The sequence below is a fragment of the Haliotis rufescens genome, unplaced genomic scaffold (genome assembly GCF_023055435.1).
Source record: "Haliotis rufescens isolate VD_foot unplaced genomic scaffold, xgHalRufe1.0.p SCAF_81, whole genome shotgun sequence".
Lineage (NCBI taxonomy): Eukaryota > Metazoa > Mollusca > Gastropoda > Lepetellida > Haliotidae > Haliotis > Haliotis rufescens.
In genome coordinates, this window is record NW_025964374.1 from 923,506 (window position 1) to 944,822 (window position 21,317).

The window sequence follows — 21,317 nt, forward strand, 5'->3', positions numbered from 1 at the left end:
GCAATATTGATAAAATAAAATACCTCTGAAATTTAGTAACTAAGAACTTTAAAAAGATTAATCCTGCTCCTGAAATAGATACAATTCCCTCTCTCTGACACGAAATGCAGAATTGGGGCAAATTAAAATGTAGACAGACGTAACATTACATACGACCAACTCCAATGTCCTGCGGAGAAGCAAGTTATTTACACACATGTAAAGGTCTGCTATATCAGTGTCATACTCGTAAAACGGCCCAAACTAAACTCTTAATAACATTCCTGTGATCAATTACCATCACATTCTACAACCTTCACCCCAACACGCCCAACCTCTTCAAAAAAATCTATCAACCAAGAAATTTGCACATTGATTAAACTGATCTGGAATAAATTCCTTTAACAGCTTTCAATTTTCAGATTTCTCTACATCCAACAAAGTCTGGCCCCATAACATGGGCGAGATCACTTAATCCAATGACAGAGTATGACACAACACCAGACTTAGACGAGCAGACGCATACCAGAAGCAGACGTCTGCTTTCATCCACACACAATCCACTCAATCAACAACTGTCTAAGATTGATAATTTATTCTCTTTGCAAAGCCAACCTGTTGCTGATTATTTGGCCACAACTGTATCAGATAAAGGCACATCAGTATTTAGATGTCAAATTTCTACCCAGCTTAAGTGGGTCACACTTTGCGTAATGGATCATGATTTGACAGAATGTACTTGAATCCAGACAAGAGGCTCTTCTCTGTTCACAATTGCATTTAACCTGTATAATACTGCCAGAAGGGCTAGCTAGACATTGTGGAAAGACCCTTTTATAGCAATAATGTTCCAGACATTGTGGAAAGACCCTTTTATAGCAATAATGTTCCAGACATTGTGGAAAGACCCTTTTATAGCAATAATGTTCCAGACATTGTGGAAAGACCCTTTTTCAGCAATAATGTCCAGACATTGTGGAAAGACCCTTTTTCAGCAATAATTTCCAGACATTGTGGAAAGACCCTTTTATAGCAATAATGTTCCAGACATTGTGGAAAGACCCTTTTATAGCAATAATGTTCCAGACATTGTGGAAAGACCCTTTTTCAGCAATAATGTCCAGACATTGTGGAAAGACCCTTTTTCAGCAATAATTTCCAGACATTGTGGAAAGACCCTTTTTCAGCAATAATGTTCCAGACATTGTTGAAAGACTCTTTTTTCAGCAGTAATGTTCCAGACATTGTGGAAAGACCCTTTTTTAGCAATAATGTTCCAGACATTGTTGAAAGACCCCTTTTCAGCAATAATGTTCCAGACATTGTGGAAAGACCCTTTTTTAGCAATAATGTTCCAGACATTGTGGAAATACCCTTTCTTTAGCAATAATGTTCAAAAGACTCATTCAAATGTAAAATGTGGCTATTTATTTCCAACTGAGGCTATCTATCTCAATTACTTGATGGTATATACGTCTTTCAGATGTGAAATTATCAAATGATTCAGAAACAATGATTTCCACACCCATATATCATGGATCATTAAATATATGTTAAATATCCAAATAATACAACATAATTATTTCATGTCAAAAGATTAAATTCTTTCCCCTTCTGCCGCAATGCACCAAAGTCTCCCAAAGCCTTGTTCATTTCTCCCTCAAAGCCCCAAAGCCTTGTTCATTTCTCCCCAAACCCACAAAGCCTTGTTCACTTTTCCCCCAAACCCCAAAGTTCCCAAACCCTTGTTAATGTTTCCTTAAAAAAACAGTCCACAAACCCTTGTTCACTTCCGGCCCAAGCCTTGTTTACTTGTCCCCCAAACCCACTAAGTCCCCCCCCCCCTTTCCACCAATGTCAAGCCTTCTTGTCTCCTTGGTTGTTATGGTTACGTAACATCCGATTAACAGTGTACTGTTATCCACCAACTGTTAATATTGACACTGACGGAGACATACTTATCTCCACTATAAACCTGACAAGTACTTGTACACACCATTACGTGGCCTGATGCAATATTTCTCCTCATATCTACCTGACATGTATGTCGTGCTGTAACATTTACGCAACGCGCAATGTCAGAGCTTCATGAGACCACATTGTTTATCAGCTAACAATTGTTCAAGTATGAGATTAAGTACGGATCTGACTTGGTAAAACATTCCTTGCAAGAGGCAACAATCCATCTCATGACAAATTGTCCTGTCCATGCATATTAGACTGAACAAAGGATATAATTTTAGGTTAAAGCAGGCAGGCTCAGACAAATGGGTGCTCCTCTCAAGTTTGATTTAGGACATTCAAACATCACTTTGTTTATCTACGACATCATCTCTTTCAGATAATCACTCTCCTAATTATACACAGATGATGTTTCAGTGAAGTCGCTGGTTCAAACGTCTAGACCATATCTGGTATTACACTCGTATCATGGCACACATAGTCACTCTTTATATACTACTCAAAAGAAGTTAAGGATCGATTCTTTCATATAACTTAAGTTAACCTGTCATTTACTGAATGACAAATACAGGATATCATCCAAGTCTTTTGGTAAAAATAATATCAACACGAGTTGATAAAAGCTTAGAGCTTTGAGGCTTGCCGTGTGTTGATATATCTCATACGAAAAGACACAAGGGTGGGATTCTATTTATCATCCAAAATCATTCTCCCAACTTTATCAGTCTCTGAACACTAATAGCATATTGAGTGTAAAAGTACAGCCAACCAGCGGCAGTGACAGAGATTGGTGATGTCATTTGATTGTAACATCATGGTAACCTATGACATCACAATGGTCTGCAAAGTATTGTGATGCATTTTTATCGTAGTGATATCTTCAAGGCAATATCACTTGGCCAGTTTGGGATGATAAACATTCAAATTCATACACAAGTCACAGAGCTGTATCTCACAGACACTAAGTTGAGTCAGCTCTGAGATAACCATGAGGTACCCAGGCCAATTCTGATCCTGATGCCAGCGTTAGAAACTAACAGTTTCAGTCCACTAGTCCTTATAATGTTAACATATAGCAAAACCCTTAAAAATGGCAAATTTCTACTGGTCCTTATTATACCTTAACTATTGGGCATTTTGGCAAGGACTATAGGACTAGTGCCAATTTCTAACGCTGTGATGCCCTACTAGTTTGTTTGTTTGTTTGTTTGTTTTTATTACATCACAGCCAGCCATATTCCAGCCATATCACAGCAGCCATTTAATGAACAAAATCTGGCTTAAGAAAACCAGTGGTTGATATTACGAGCATGGTTCCATGGTATCAGGATACTACTACAAACAATCAACCACATCATCAAGTCTGGCCACCTGTTCCCATTGTTTGTTTGTTTGTTGATTAACACCGCACTCAGCAATATTCCAGCTATATGACAGCAGTCTGTAAATAATGAGTCAGGACCAGATAATCCAGTGATTGACATTATGAGTATCTTTCTACGCAATTGGAATACGATGACATGCATCAACCATGTCAGCGAGACTAACCACCCAATCCTGTTAGTCGCCTCTTACGACAAGCATAGTCGCCTTTTACGGCAAGAATGGGTTGCTGAAGACCTTTTCTACCCAGGATCTTCACGTGTTTCAACAAATGAAAAAACGTCTCTTTTTAAAAAAAAAATATTTCAAGACTTAATCGCTGCAAATATACATGTATATTCAACCTTGAAGCAAAGCGAAATCTCATTTAATAACACCAAAAATAGACAAGGGGAAACCCAGATGGCAACTGACAAGCTGACTTTGTTAAAAAAATATACTTATATGAATATGGCCAATGTTTTGTTCAACAACAAAGATTTAGAAGGTACTTTATTTGCCGGTCCACAGGGACAGGCAGTCACATGAATTACCAGTCCAAGCCTAATTTTACCTGTAAAAAACAGGGTATTTACCAGTAAACAGGAACACTGCAGTTTTCTAGAGCCAGCCCATCATAGCCAGGTGTTCCACCCGGTTAAGGTACTGGGGACCCACTCAAACACCAATCCCCCCAAGACCAAACCTCCACAAACAACTACATATACTACTCAAAATAAGTTAAAGACCACTCACAATTGGAAGGCTGTGTTGCAATCCTCAACAACCATGCCAGATTTTCTATAGTCACACGACAAGCTGGTGTTCTTTAACTTCTTTTGAGTAGTATATATGCAGCTCCACCCAGTATTATGGTTAGGTATTATGATGGTTACACAAGAGGAAACTATTTAACTTAATTTTGTTTGTTTGTTGTTCAACGCAGCTCTCAGCAATATTCCAGCCATATAACAGCGGTATAAAATCATCAAGTCAGGTCCAGACAACAATAAAAGCACAATTTATATAGCACCTATGCACCCTGTGGAGTATGCTCAAAGCTCAATCCAGTGATTGATGTCATGAGCATGAGTCCATGTAGATTGGGAAACAATGACCTGCAATCAACTTGGTAATCGAGTAAGACAACCCAATTTGTTCAGACGCTCATTGCGACAAGCTTAGGTTACTGGTAAATATTTAATATGAGGTGTTGTAGTGTAAGGATGTTTGGGTGCCATGTTATCAACAAGGGAGACAACCTACCTTTTTGTCCTCAGCAAATTTGAGCAGCTTTGAGTCCATGGCCATAAGGATGTCCTCCCATGCTTCTGACATCTGCTGGATCGTGGTCTGGAGGTACTATAATACACAGAGGAGGGGGACATTAGGAGTGAGTTGGATTTAACACCACTTTTAACAGTATCCCAGTTATATCACGGCATGTCAGCTTAATGTGGGAGGAAAGCCTGAAGTGATGCAGGTCTTAGACGTTCACCACTTCAGTGAAACCCACAAGCACGGGTATGGTGCTGACAAACCTAGAAACATAATCAGGGCAAACCGGGATTCGAACCAACAATCATAGGTTTCTGGCGTGCCCAAGGGACGCAACTCTGCACAGCACAGTTTGGCGCCTTAGATGACTGGGACATGAGGACGAGAGAGGAGGGGGACATTAGGACAAGAGAGGAGGGGGACATTAGGACTAGAGAGGAAGGGGACATGAGGACTAGATCATGTCCTGCATGTAGGGGTTATATTATTACACAAAGCCTGACCACCGATCCAAATAGTCACCTTTAACAAGATAGGTTGTTGGGGCCCTTTTGTCCTAACCGGTATTCCCACAGCTTTGGTCAATACAAAAAGAGGTATCATATATATATAGTAACTGATATAGAAAACAAATTTGGTGAACACGCAGATGTACTTGATGGTGCATCAGCTCCAGCCACGTACCCCCATCAGTGTGGCGATCTGTCCATACTTCAGGGCCAGGAGTCGTAGTTCCTTATGGCGTGATGCGAAGAGGGTCGTGTCATACTGTCAAATGTACAGATGGAAATATGTCACAGGAATGGTGGCTAAGTTTTGTTTCAATAAATTTGCCAAACAGAAACTTTGTCATAACATATAATTAGTTACTTTGTTGTTGTTTAATGCCTCACTTCGCAATATTCTAGTTGTATGATGGCCGTCTGTAACTTAAAAGAATCTGGACCAGTTAATCCAGTGATTGCTTGGGACCATTTCTAACCCGGAATCCCCACAGGTAAAAATCATTAGATTTACAATACAAATGATTTTGTTTTGTTTGTTTGTTTGTTTGCTTGTTGTTTAAAGCTGCACTCAGTGATATTCCAGCTATATGAAGGTGGTCTAATAATCGAGTCTTGACCAGACAACGAACCTGACCACCCAATCCCGTTAGTCGCCACTTACGACAAGCATAGGCTGCTGAAGACAACTTCTACCCTGGATCTTCACGGGTCTGATTGTTACGAGCTTTGGAAGTGTGTTGTCTCAGCATCAATATTGAAAATTATCTAAGGATCATTACTTTGTAATTTCTGTAGATATCATTGCGTGACATTTGATGTAGGAAGTATGTGGTATTTGTAATATTGGCAATATCATGTCTTGTTTGTTTCATGGGCAATGGGTTAGCCTAGTGGTGAAAGCGTTCGTTCGTTGCATCAATCCATGCATTTGTGATAAGATAAAAAGCGTCAACCAAGTCAGCGAGCCTGACCAACCGATCGTGTTAGTCACCTCTTACGACAAGCATAGTCGGTTTTGATGGCAAGCATGAGTTGCTGAAGACCTATTCTACCCCAGATCTTCACAGATACCAATACAAAATATTACATACTTATATTAATCCTCATAGACATGAAGGAACCATACTCAATGAGTCGACTGAGTGCCCACTCGTAATCCAAACTGTTTTGTTTGAAAGACATAATCCAATCAAGAATTGTTCAATAATTCAGTCAATTAATCGAATTTTCATTTCACATAGCAGTTCCTTTCCAATTCACTGAGAAATACCACCATACCAGTAGCATGGTTATGAAAGAAAGAATGTTTTGTGCAGACCGTGAGAAGATAGTAGTCAATATCGTCGGACATCTCCAGTGTCGACTCCACCACCACCGACAGACAGTGCAGGTCCTGCGACAAGATGGCTGAGTGAACACGTCGATTCTGTTGGTAGAAAAGTTGGTAGTACTTTCACAATCCATGTGGAACACAAGCTCTTTGTTCAGAGCTCCAGATAACTTTTTGAGCAATTGTGTTTTTACTCTAGGGTTTCTATTTTAATTGGGTTATAACATTTTTCATGGGTAACCAATATTATTTCACTCATCCATTTATCACTCTATTGGATTTTTCCCCAAATTAGTGAACATTTTAAAATTTAAAATAAAAAAAATAATGTTTTAGATGTATATAACTGTTCTAAATATATAGGCTTGACTCAGAAAGTAAATTAACTCATAATTGTGTTTCGGAAATAAGCTCCGTTGTACGCATGATACAAAAGCTTCATTGGGTATTTACGCGTGCTGTTTTTATACATTTGAGTTTTTCCTTTAACGCACACGTTTTTGTACGCAAGATCATTGAAAGTAATTGGGTTTTGAATAATTTTGGGGAGTATTTTTTACGCAAATACGCGGCTTATCTGTAGCTCTGTTTTGTTACATAACGATCACTGAAACCTGTTTCTGCAATTAATATTTGTGTTTTTTTAAGGAATATCAACATCCAGACAATGTTCAGTAATTACTGTCTATAACTGAAGTAGCAGTACACTGACTCAGAGCCTTCCATTCCTTGTCTTAGGCTCTTGATGCCAAGCACCAGGCCGGGTAACAACAACAAACAGCGTTATCACTATGTCCCGCCATTGAGGCACATCAGAATTTTGTTTGTTCATAATGCAGTGAATCACATGGATATTAATGTTAACTATTAAAAAGAGAGTCCTATATATCCTTAAGAAGAGAAAGGATGGCTTTATGTCATGAGAAAATCTGATTTTCAAACAGTCTTGATAAGTATCTCTTTGATAAGCTTGCAAAGTTTCATTCGTGTAACTTCAGTAATTTCTGAGAAAATTTTCCCATTGCAGACACTATGCAACTGTGTATGCCAAAAATCAAAACACATGTAGCAAGGGCTGTAACTCAGTTAAAAAAAAGAATGATGGCGCCAATTTTCAAACTCAGTTTTGACAAGTATCTCTTCTTGTCCCCATTGCAGACACTGACCACTAAACATGGAGAAAGGGCCATTACTATGTAAGCAATGAATTTACAACACCAATTTTCCAACTCGTTTAAGATCATGACCAGTAACATTAATGTGTAAAATTCCATTTCTCCAACTTACATAGTTTTTGAGAAAATTTATTCCCATTGAGAAGATGGTGGATGGGCAGAAAGACAGAAGGATGGATTGACAAACTCCGTTCCTATATCCCCCACCCCATTTACTGGCAGGTTATATCAAGTACCGTATTTTAACATCTATTGGTATCACATGATGAGAGGATCAAACCACCGACCTTCCTCTCTCGCTTATGTTTCAACACACAAATTACAAAAATATCTTCTGGCGACTAAATTCTATTGCTACACATATATCATGATATATAGACACAAAAATAAACGTGTCTGCTACTGATTGTACTTGCAAATAATTCCCCCCCACTAACAATGAACCGAAATGCATAAATATTAAAGTAATTAGTATTATATTTTAGTTGATAGTTAATTGGATAAGTATGGATATACCTATATAATCTAGCAACATAAATTGCATCATTGTTCGAGTCACAAATAACAAAACTGATTGTGAATGGGTGAGAGTTTTGTTTTACATGGCTTTTAACACTATTTCAGTCATCTCACGCCGTGCCGGCTTAACATAGGAGATGAGGTGACATGAAATGGGGTTTAACATCGCGTCCAAGATTATTGCACTTATATAGCAACGTGCTTAACATAGGAGGAATGTCCAAATCGATGCAGGTCTTAGATGTTTGCCACACTGGGTGCAAACAATGGTATGATAATGACAACCAAAGATAAATAAAGGTTGGAAGTGGGATTCAAACCCATGATCATAGGATCCTAACACACCTAAGAGAGGCAACTCTGCAAAGTTAATGCCACACCGTGAACAACTTGGCAACCATGCCACCAGAATTAAAAAAGAACAAGTATTTGTCACAGAGTGACGAAATATCCCCCGCCATATACACCATAGTACCAAATATGAAGACAATCCAGCGATTAGTTCTTGAGATATTGTGGCAACACCGTTTTCCAACTCCAAAAACAGATTTGCCTGCTGTGACCTTGAAAATGGGGTCAAGGTCACCAAATCTGACAGGTGTATGCGGTGTCTGTATATACACTATAGTTCCAAATATGAAGACAATCCAGCGATTAGTTCTTGAGATATCGCGTCAACACCGTTTTCTAACTCCAAAAGCAGATTTGCCTGCTGTGACCTTGAAAATGGGGTCAAGGTCACCAAAACCGACTGGTGTCTGCGGTGTCTGTATATACACCATAGTTCCAAATATGAAGACAATCGAGAGGTTTAGTTCTTGAGATATCGCGGCAACACCGTTTTCCAACTCTAAAAGCAGATTTGCCTGCTGTGACCTTGAAAATGGGATCAAGGTCACCAAAACCGACTGGTGTCTGCGGAGTCTGTATATACACTATAGTTCCAAATATGAAGACAATCCAGTGTTTAGTTCTTGAGATATCGCGGCAACACCGTTTTCCAACTCCAAAAGCAGATTTGCCTGCTGTGACCTTGAAAATGGGATCAAGGTCACCAAAACCGACTGGTGTCTGCGGTGTCTGTATATACACCATAGTTCCAAATATGAAGACAATCCAGTGTTTAGTTCTTGAGATATCGCGGCAACACCGTTTTCCAACTCTAAAAGCAGATTTGTCTGCTGTGACCTTGAAAATGGGATCAAGGTCACCAAAACCGACTGGTGTCTACGGAGTCTGTATATACACCATAGTTCCAAATATGAAGACAATCCAGTGTTTAGTTCTTGAGATATCGCGGCAACACCGTTTTCCAACTCTAAAAGCAGATTTGTCTGCTGTGACCTTGAAAATGGGATCAAGGTCACCAAAACCGACTGGTGTCTGCGGAGTCTGTATATACACTATAGTTCCAAATATGAAGACAATCCAGCGATTAGTTCTTGAGATATCGCGGCAACACCGTTTTCTAACTCCAAAAGCAGATTTGCCTGCTGTGACCTTGAAAATGGGGTCAAGGTCACCAAAACCGACTGGTGTCTGCGGTGTCTGTATATACACCATAGTTCCAAATATGAAGACAATCGAGAGGTTTAGTTCTTGAGATATCGCGGCAACACCGTTTTCCAACTCTAAAAGCAGATTTGCCTGCTGTGACCTTGAAAATGGGATCAAGGTCACCAAAACCGACTGGTGTCTGCGGAGTCTGTATATACACTATAGTTCCAAATATGAAGACAATCCAGTGTTTAGTTCTTGAGATATCGCGGCAACACCGTTTTCCAACTCCAAAAGCAGATTTGCCTGCTGTGACCTTGAAAATGGGATCAAGGTCACCAAAACCGACTGGTGTCTGCGGTGTCTGTATATACACCATAGTTCCAAATATGAAGACAATCCAGTGTTTAGTTCTTGAGATATCGCGGCAACACCGTTTTCCAACTCTAAAAGCAGATTTGTCTGCTGTGACCTTGAAAATGGGATCAAGGTCACCAAAACCGACTGGTGTCTGCGGAATCTGTATATACACCATAGTTCCAAATATGAAGACAATCCAGTGTTAAGTTCTTGAGATATCGCGGCAACAAACAGGTGGGACGTACGGACGGACGTACGGACGGACAGACGTACGGACGGACGGACGTACGGACGGTCGTGAATACTATATCCCCCGCTTCGCGCTTTCGCGCGGCGGGGGATAACAAAAACATCTGAACAACAAGCACGAAATACTCATATCCCCCGCCAATATGACATGTCCAGTTGCCATGGAAACTAAAAAAATAATGTTCTTAAAAGTCTCAAACTATCAAAAGGCACCAGTTCACCAGTAGACCTATCTATGTACCAAGTTCGGTTAAGATATCTCTCATGGTTTTTGAGTTCTGCTCTGGAAACAAAACATGAGCAATGGACGGAAGGATTTCATGGCTGGGGATAATAAAGTATTTAATCCAAAGTAATTTACTTAATTTAAATTTTGATTACCCCTGTTAATGGCTGGATGGTGTTTGTGACTATCATGTTACTGTCATCCTCACGTACCTGGGAGCCATCTTGTAGACTGATGGAGACGACGGCTGCATGGAAGATGCCATACACAAACATCTGAAGCTCATCACGATTCGTCCCCACTAGCAGCAAGTTCAGTCTGAAGTAGATCAGCATTAAATCACTTAGAAGTCTTAAAATTGATATTTTACAGATATCTATATTATTACTGACATGGATGAGGAAGAAACAATGGTTTTTATGGTTGTACTTACACATGAAGACTGGGACCATGTACGTTCTCATGTACATAAGGCTGTGCAGGTATACAGTATAAAACAAGCACTATCTAACTCGAAACATAATTGACTTCGTTTAGAATTGGACACTGCATTACCTTGAGGGTTATGGAAAAAGTCTTGTGAGTTTGGTTAATACCCATCCCAAAAAAATTAGGCTCGTGAGAATAGAACATCATCAACTCACTCTTTCTGATCCTTGAGTCGCTTGCTGTCTTCTACATTCTCCTCTCTGAAAATATAGTTCTGTGTCACCAACAAAACCAGATCTGGCTTCCATGACAACCAGATCATACATCACCTGCGCCCACTTGCACAAAGCAATCTTAGCGCTAAGACTATTGTAGGCCTATGTTAAAGTATGGGTGTTACAATCATCTTAGCGCTAAGATCGCTTTGTGCAAGTAGGCCCTGGTCTCTATGACAACCATATCATACATCACTTGGTCTCCATCACAAGCAGATCATACATCACCTGTCTCCATCACAACCAAATCGTACATCACCTGTCTCCATCACAACCAGATCATACATCACCTGGTTTCCATCACAACCAGATCATACATCACCCGTCTCCATCACAATCAGATCATACATCACCTGGTCTCCATCACAACCAGATCATACATCACCTGTCTCCATCACAACCAGATCATACATCACCTGGTCTCCATCACAGCCAGATCATACATCACCTGGTCTCCATGACAACCGGATCATACATCACCTGGTCTCCATCACAACCAGACCATACATCACCTGGTCTCCATCACAACCAGATCATACATCACCTTGTCTCCATCACAACCAGATCATACATCACCTGTCTCCATCACAACCAGATCATACATCACTTGGTTGCTATGACAACCAGAACATACATCACCTGTCTCCATCACAGCCAGACCATACATCACCTGGTCTCCATCACAACCAGATCATATATCACTTGGTTGCTATGACAACCAGAACATACATCACCTGCCTTCATCACAGCCAGACCATACATCACCTGGTCTCCATCACAACCAGATCATACATCACCTGGTCTCCATCACAACCAGATCATACATCACCTGGTCTCCATCACAACCAGATCATACATCACCTGTCGCCATCACATCCAGATCATACATCACTTGGTTGCTATGACAACCAGACCATACATCACCTGTCTCCATCACAGCCAGACCATACATCACCTGTCTCCATGACAACCAGATCATTTATCACCTGTCTCCATCACAACCAGATCATGGTCGCTATGACAACCAGATCATACATCACCTGGTCGCTATGACAACCAGATCATACATTCAACTATCAATAAGAAGACAGCCAAGACATTCATCAACGTCACAACTTATAAGTGTACCTACTGTTGTCCTTTAGATAATGTCCCATAGCTGAAAAATATAACACTTGGTAAGAAACAAAATCATCTTGCTGATACACATGAAGGAGTTAGTGTTTGTTCGTTTGTTGTTTTAAGCCACATTCAGCAACATTCCAGCTATATGATAGAGGTCTGTAAGAGGCTGGATCAGACAATCCAGTGATTGCTATCATGAGTATCGATCCACTCAATTGGGATACGATGACATGTATCAACCAAGACAGCAAATCGGACCACCCGATCCCGTTCGTTGCCTCTTACGACAAGCATAGTCGCCTGTTACGGGAAGCATGGGTTGCTGAAGACCTATTCTACCCCGGATGTTCACAAGTGACTGGAGTTAGTGAGGGTGTTGTGAGGACGTGAATGAATTTCATCCCTTTAGGGTTTTCATGATGCAATCTGTTCCACCAACTTAAAGCATACAATCAAGCTTCACCCTTGGTGGCCATTGTTGTGAACTAATCCCCATTGAAGATGCCCATTAAAAAAAGCTGGAGTCATATTTGCGAGGCCTTTCATCCCACTGGGAATACACAAATTTCTGTGCAGATTCAATCAATTTCTTGCCTTTTCTAAAACATAAATCTTTCAATATTCATAAGAAATCTCTGCTAAAAGCAGTGTCGATTGTGCAATTTTCTGTGTATGATGAACATGTGTTTATGAATCACTATCAAATAGTTATGATACATGTGTTGGTGAAACGGTTAGCGTGTCCTTTCCCCCCCCCCCCCCCCCCCCCATCACCTCTTATGACTCTTACGACAAACTTGGGTTGCTGAAGACCATTCCAACACACATCTTTATGGGTAACATCAATCCAGTGTGGGGGCACGGGTGGCCCAGTCGTCTAATGCGCTGCGATTCGCTGTGCAGAGTTGCGTCCCTTGGGCACACCAGAAACCTATGATTGTGGGTTCGAAACCCGGTTCGCCCCAATTATGTTTCTAGGTTTGTCAGCACCATACCCGTGCTCTGAGACCTGCATCACTTCGGGCTTTCCTCCTACATTAAGCTGACACGCCGCGATATGACTAGAATACTGTTATAAGCAGCGTTAAACCCAACTCACTCACTGACTCAATCCAGTGTTACTGGAGGCATCACCTTTTGTTGAGTGGTTGTAGTTTGGGCAGGTAGTCCGCGGAACTGTCCTCGGGGTAGGGTTCCGCTGTCCACTCCACTCCGTCTGTAAACACCTGCGATATCCAGGTCATGCTAGTTACCTCCCCTTCCACCGTCATCGTGTGAAGGACTTCTGCGTTCTCCACATCACACAGCTTGAGCTGGCCGGACTTGTACCCAACTGCCAACACTGCACATACAGACTCCAGTATAACAACACCAAGGCAAACTCAGAGATGGATCTACGGACACACTTTGAAAACACATAGTTAAAGGGAAGAGAATATATGGATGTCAACTTCTTTATTATGAGGAACACAATGTTTCAGAGTATATGTTTACTCCTTCATCAGGTGAATAATGATGATGATGATGATGATGATGATGATGATGATGATGATGATGAGTAAGCATATACTTCAAACGTGTTTCTCATAATAAAGAAGTTGACATCCATAAATTCTCTTCCTTATGTGTATCACTTCTAAATGCCTTTCAAAGACCGTATATTTAAATTTGTGTAAAGTTCTTCTAGGGTTTTAGGCATGAGACAATCTTGTTATTGTATGGATTCGAATCTCATTCAATGTCATTCAAGATGTACTGCCAAAATATTTTTCTTGTCTTCATTTCAAGTTAAAGGTTTATTATGCATTTTCAGTGTGTTTCAGCATATGTTACTATGTCAACAATAACTACCAGTAATTTTTACTGTTTACAGAATTATAAAATAAATTATTTAATTAAATGAGAATTTATTTGAAAATCCTAATAGTTTGGTTGCTTTTGCCAATCAGGACTTGTGCTTCGGCAATCTTGTTCAGTTGTCTCATTATTGCCATTGCCGAATATTCATGTACTCAACTAACAATGTTTATACGGGTTAAGTGTTTTGTAACATCACATAATAGTCCCTATCATGTATACTCCCCATGGAGTTGAGAACATAACTGGAATGCAAACTGATCCTTGACCGGGGAAATAGTGTCATGCCCGTCCATTGTGTGGAGTTCTTAGGCACAACTAATATTTTCATTATCCCCCTTTAATAGCATTAGCATTTAGGGATCAAACAAGGACTGGTGGGCTAGCCATGTTAAACTGAGGCATGGTACTTCTGGGCTAGCACTATAAAACTGTATGAACTAGTACAAGCAGCCACCCCACACACTCTCCCACACCCCTTCCCATCCCACACCCCTTCCCACCCCACACACCCCTTCCCACCCCACACACACTCCGACACCCGTTCCCACCCCACACTCTCCAACACCCCTTACCACCCCACACACTCTCCCACACCCCTTCCCATCCCACACACTCTCCCACCCCCCTTCCCACCCCACATACTCTCCGACACCCCTTCCAACCCACACACTCTCCCACAACGCATCCCACCCCACACACTCTCCCACACCGCATCCCACCCCACACACTCTCCCACCCCACACACGCTCCCACACCCCTTCCCACCCCACACACGCTCCCACACCCCTTCCCACCCCACACACTCTCCCACACCCCTTCCCACCCCACACACTCTCCCACACCCCTTCCCACCCCACACACGCTCCCACACCCATTCCCACCCCACACACCCCTTCCCACCCCACACACCCCTTCCCACCCCACACACTCTCCCACACCCATTCCCACCCCACACACGCTCCCACACCCATTCCCACCCCACACACTCTCCCACACCCCTTCCCACCCCACACACTCTCCCACACCCCTTCCCACCCCACACACTCTCCCACACCCCTTCCCACCCCACACACTCTCCCACACCCCTTCCCACCCCACACACGCTCCCACACCCCTTCCCACCCCACACACGCTCCCACACCCCTTCCCACCCCACACACTCTCCCACACCCCTTCCCACCCCACACACTCTCCCACACCCCTTCCCACCCCACACACGCTCCCACACCCCTTCCCACCCCACACACGCTCCCACACCCCTTCCCACCCCACACACGCTCCCACACCCCTTCCCACCCCACACACTCTCCCACACCCCTTCCCACCCCACACACTCTCCCACACCCCTTCCCACCCCACACACTCCCACACCCCTTCCCACCCCACACACGCTCCCACACCCCTTCCCACCCCACACACGCTCCCACACCCCTTCCCACCCCACACACTCTCCCACACCCCTTCCCACCCCACACACGCTCCCACACCCCTTCCCACCCCACACACTCTCCCACACCCCTTCCCACCCCACACACTCTCCCACACCCCTTCCCACCCCACACACGCTCCCACACCCCTTCCCACCCCACACACGCTCCCACACCCCTTCCCACCCCACACACTCTCCCACACCCCTTCCCACCCCACACACGCTCCCACACCCCTTCCCACCCCACACACTCTCCCACACCCCTTCCCACCCTACACACTCTCCCACACCCCTTCCCACCCCACACACTCTCCCACACCCCTTCCCAACCCACACACTCTCCCACACCCCTTCCCACCCCACACACTCTCCCACACCCCTTCCCACCCCACACACGCTCCCACACCCCTTCCCACCCCACACACGCTCCCACCCCACACGCTCTCCCACATCCCTTCCAAGCCCACACGCTCTCCCACATCCCTTCCAAGCCCACACACTCTCCCACATCCCTTCCAAGCCCACACGCTCTCCCACACCCCTTCCCACCCCACATGCTCTCCCACACCCCTTCCCACCCCACACGCTCACCCACATTCTTTCCCACCCCACACACTCACCAACACCCCTTCCCACCCCACACACTTACCCACACCCCTTCCCACCCACACACTCTATCACACCCCTTCCCACCCCACACACTCACCCACACCCCTTCCCACCCCACACGCTCTCCCACATCCCTTCCCACCCCACACGCTCTCCCACCCCCCTTCCAAGCCCACACACTCTCCCACATCCCTTCAAAGCCCACACACTCTCCCACACCCCTTCCCACCCCACACGCTACCCTACACGCCTTCCCACATCACACACTCTCCCACACCCCTTCCCACCCAACACCCCTTCCCACCCCACACACTCACCCACATCCCTCCCACTCCACACCCCTTCCCACCCCACACATTCCCCCACACCCCTTCCCACCCCACACGCTACCCAACACCCCTTCCCACCCCACACCCCACACGCTCCCCCACACCCCTTCCCACCCCACACCCCTTCCCACCCCACACGCTCTCCCACACCCCTTCCCACCTCTCCCACGTCCCTTCCCACCCCACACGCTCACCCACATTCTTTCCCACCCCACACACTAACCAACACCCCTTCCCACCCCACACACTTACCCACACCCCTTCCCACCCCACACACTCTATCACACCCCTTCCCACCCCACACACTCTATCACACCCCTTCCCACACCACACACTCACCCACACCCCTTCCCACCCCACACACTCTCCCACACCCCTTCCCACCCCACACACTCTCCCACACCCCTTCCCACCCCACACACCCCTTCCCACCCCACACACTCACCACATCCCTTTGTTTAAGTGCAAAAAATCTTGACCGCAACATAAATCCTCATATCACCTCACCAAACAGCACAACTCATAAAAGTTGAACACATTTTGGTTCACTTCTTCTCTGTATTGTATTTACGGTTTGATTACACAAATCACATTCAAAACCCAGGCCTGACCTTTGCCATCTGGTCTCCATGCAAGTCCTCCAACTGTCTCCCCCTCACCAGGGGGCGCTAATGTCCATACTTTCTGCCATGACAGGCGATGCAGAATCACCTGAACAGAAAAATTATTCATAAACAATCAAATACATTGACAAAAACTATTGTATTACAAACAACCCCCTTAGACTTAGATACAGTCCACAATAACATGTTATCAAAGTCCTATCAATATTGGTGCCAATAGTTTTGCCAGCGACACATCTGCTTACCTCCCCTTGGATATTGGCGAGTGCCACCAGGTCTATGCGTGGAGACCACACCATGTGACAGATTTCGTTAGACACATGCTTCTCATCAACCTGACGAAAGGCCTCTTCGGACATCTTCTAGCGATTTATTAATCTGAAATAAAAACCATGGCATAAAATAGATGTATGACTCAAATCTATGGAGGTCCTCAAACTGTGGCAGACAACTAATTCTGGCAGAAATGTTAACCTGCATCATCATGTGAAACCATTTCCGCTATGATATGTTGATGTTGCATCCTGGGAAGATGCTGCTCGATTTAACCGTGTGCCTCAGTCTTGTTTCCCAAACCCACAGTAAACAAAATACTTCTAAAAATAAATTTTCTTGACAAAGTGCAGTCAAAACACCGAAGTGGGGTCTTTTCAAGTGACAGGCTTCTGCATAAGGTCTTCATTTTACTTAAAATTAAATTGCATGTCAAAAAATTAATTTGATAGCAAGTAGGCCAGTGTTTTAAATGGGCTACACAAAACAACCCTGTATTAATGCTAAACTGTGAGAACCAACACCAGTATTGCTGGACACACAGATTAACAGGAATTTCAACCATTTGGATCACCTTTGGTTTTCAGTTATAAAATATTTATAATCTTCTTCCTATGTACATTTAACCAGAGCTCAAGATAAGTTTTTGAGAAATTGAGTGTTTACTCAAAGGTTTCTATCTTAATTGGGGGGCACGGGTGGCCCAGTCGTCTAAGGCGCTGCGATTCGCTGTGCAGAGTTGCGTCCCTTGGGCTCGCCAGAAACCTATGATTGTGGGTTCAAATCCCGGTTCGCCCCGATTATGTTTCTAGGTTTGTCAGCACCATACCCGTGCTCGTGGGTTTCACTGAAATGGTAAACGTCTAAGACCTGCATCACTTAGGGCTTTCCTCCCAAATTAAGCTGACATGCCGTGATATAACTGGAATACTGTTAAAAGCGGTGTTAAACCAAACTCACTCACTCACTCACTCACTATCTTAATTGGGTTATTACATTTTTCATTGGGTAACCAATATTTTTTTCACTCATCTATTCATCAGTCTATTGGGTTTTTCCCAAAATGAGTAAGCATTTTGAGATTCAAAAAAAAAAGCAACTATGTTTGTCATAAGAATCCACTAACAGGGAACGAGTGGTCTGACTTAATGACTTGGTTGATGCATGTCCTAAATAACGTAGATTGATACTCATGATGTCAATTACTGGATTGTCTGGTCCAGACTCCATTATTTACAGACCACCATCACATAGCCGAAATATTGCTGAGTGCGGTTTTAAACTGCAAAAAACAAAAACAAACAAACACACCCCGTACTCTTTGAACCTACACATACCGTATTCGACGTAATAAGCGCCCAGGGCGCTCTCAAAATTAGAAATAAGGGGCTCTTATTAGAATATTATTTTGGTAAATGGTGAACGTAAATTTTGTGGTCTATGCTGACATGTTTATATACGACAGATATATCTTTCCAGAATTTCATTGCCCATAATAATTAAGGGTACATATAGCACACGAGTGCGTATTATACACGAATAAATAAGTGTACATTGGTCAATCGGAAGGGGTGCTAATTGGGATTGTTCACTAGCCAATATATTAGCAAATATCGCCTAAGGCGCTTATTAGAGCGGGGCGCTTATTACGTCAAATACGGTACCAATTTCCAAACAATTTTTATTCACACTAAACTGTCTCAAATAGTCTTTCATCCATCAGCGAAACACTTCAGCTTGAGACAGAAGAACGCATAATGCTCCAGCACAATGACAATATTTCACAAGCATCATCACTACCAGCGATCAGAAGGCAGCATGAACACTCCTTGTGACTGGAGACAACAAATCTACCTTGTCCGAACCAATCTATCTCTCCTTACAGTATCAGCTTAATGGCTATTTGTATTCAGCTATGTACCAATATTGCATTGAAAGTGAAAGTGACCTTTATGTCAGGCCCAGCCTGCACTGTGATGTGACTGAATCTGAGGATGAATGGCCATTAACACCCAGATTAAAACATTACCCGAGCAGGATGCATTTATCACCAGCCAGCTTTAATTGCTGTAAATGTAGAGAATGTGTTCCCCTCCATTTCCCCCCAACAGATGGGGAAGTGTGGACATATGTTCCCCTTAGTCAACTCTACACTGAGTGAGTGAGTGAGTGAGTGAGTGAGTGAGTGAGTGAGTGAGTGAGTGAGTGAATTGGGTTTAACACCATATTGCTGAGGTGAGGTGAAATGGGGTGCTCTTATATAGAGATGTGTGTGTGTGTGTGTGTGTGTGTGTCTGTCCGTCCGTCTGTCTGTACTAGTCCACACTAACGCCAATTGTATAGTGCTAACCCACTGAGATTCCATGCCGCCGTTTAACTTGAATACCCCAACCAGAAGCACCAGTCCTTGTTTGAGTCCCTTAATGCCAAACACTAGGCAGGGAAGCAACAAGTAACATTCATTTTAGGTCTTTTGGTAATTTTAATCTTAAAACTGAAAAAATAATGATATCTGTAAAATTCTTTTAACTTGAATCTTATAAAAAGAAAATCTAATGAATCGTCCAAACTTCATTAATTCAGAAACCACGCTATGCAAAGCGCACCAATCTGAAAAGATTATTTGTTATTCTGGTATTTTGTAAAAGTAGTTTTGCAGTAAAATTATTTTCCAGCATTTAATTAACATCAATATCTATTCAAGTCTGTTTTTTTGGTGACCCTTCCCAGGTTTACTCATAACAAAGTAGGTTCCTCTCATCATTAAATGGGGCTCCATTGAACAGATCCCTCCACTTATTTCCAAATGATTGTAAATGCTAGTCCGTAAACTAGACTGATTCTGATGACACTGAATTTGACATTATCACAAAAGTGGATTCCCAAATGTGAGAAAACCGCAAAATGTCCTCCCTTTACATTCAACGTTAAGCCAATAAAAACATAAAACTGTTACCTTTCTCACAGTAAATGCCCCAGCCAAACAAAATATTTCAACATTTAGATTGACTCAAACTGATCCCAGGGTAAAATACAGCCTCATTAAGGCTAAAGAGGAAAGTATTACCGATAGCAATCACGTTCAACATCTTAAAGAGACACATTTTGAATCATCATGTTCATCACAACAACCAACAATGGCCAATAAAGGCACAGGATTTAACCTGAACGGGGAACAAGTTGGGATGATTTCAAGCAGCTAGTCCAAAGACATTACCACCACAATCATGCCTCAATCTAAACCAGACATCCTTATCTATCTTATCCAAATACATCACAGAAAACAGAAATGAAAAGCCTTCATAATAGAAGGCAGAAAATCAGGAAGTTCAGTTCACTTCATTAAAAGCCCTGTGTTGCTTTGATGACCAAAGAGAAGAGATTTTACAACCACAGTCACATCATGGGGAGGGGCTAGGCTTAATCCTGGCCAGTTCTTCAAGCCCTTTGATCAGCTGATGTAATAGTCTCTATCTGGTCTTGATTTCAAACACTGCTCTCTTTTCAAAAGGCTATTATTTTCTCCCCAATGGAAGACAAAAATAAGAAGGCATCATAAACATTTATGTCAGGACTTAAGCTGGAGCTTGTCGGGGTAAGAACCAGGTTACACAATCTTATGGTCGGTTTATTGGTTTATAGGGGCAGGGGAGTGGATGACCAACACTCCCTCAGTTTGTAATTCACAGTAGGAAAAGTGGTAAAAGTCATGAAATGACATATTCAACAAACTACCATCCACTGATTTGCTACCTGACCACGTAAACTTTAACGCCAGTGAGCAGATTACGTAACTTGAATGAAGAGGAGCTAATATTGAGTTTCAGTGGAGGGTCATGCTTATGTCCATGATTGTACAGGCAAGGAAATAAATATACATCATTAGTCTAACTATCCTCTATAAAACATTCAAGTGAAGCTA

At 42.8% G+C, this 21,317-nt stretch overlaps 1 protein-coding gene across 1 annotated transcript in view; it reads right to left on the reverse strand.

Moving 5' to 3' along the window:
- Positions 1–21,317, reverse strand: part of LOC124142069 (anaphase-promoting complex subunit 4-like) — a 183,436-nt gene that overhangs the window by 146,667 nt on the left and 15,452 nt on the right. Inside the window, exons 2-10 of the mRNA XM_048390089.1 lie at positions 17,368–17,500; positions 17,111–17,210; positions 13,407–13,614; positions 12,280–12,306; positions 11,088–11,132; positions 10,656–10,761; positions 6,406–6,513; positions 5,266–5,349; positions 4,570–4,665 (exon numbers count right to left, since the gene is read on the reverse strand). Coding sequence (XP_048246046.1) covers positions 4,570–4,665; positions 5,266–5,349; positions 6,406–6,513; positions 10,656–10,761; positions 11,088–11,132; positions 12,280–12,306; positions 13,407–13,614; positions 17,111–17,210; positions 17,368–17,481 — 888 coding nt within the window. The 5' untranslated portion in view covers positions 17,482–17,500. The remainder of the gene's footprint in view (positions 1–4,569; positions 4,666–5,265; positions 5,350–6,405; positions 6,514–10,655; positions 10,762–11,087; positions 11,133–12,279; positions 12,307–13,406; positions 13,615–17,110; positions 17,211–17,367; positions 17,501–21,317) is intronic.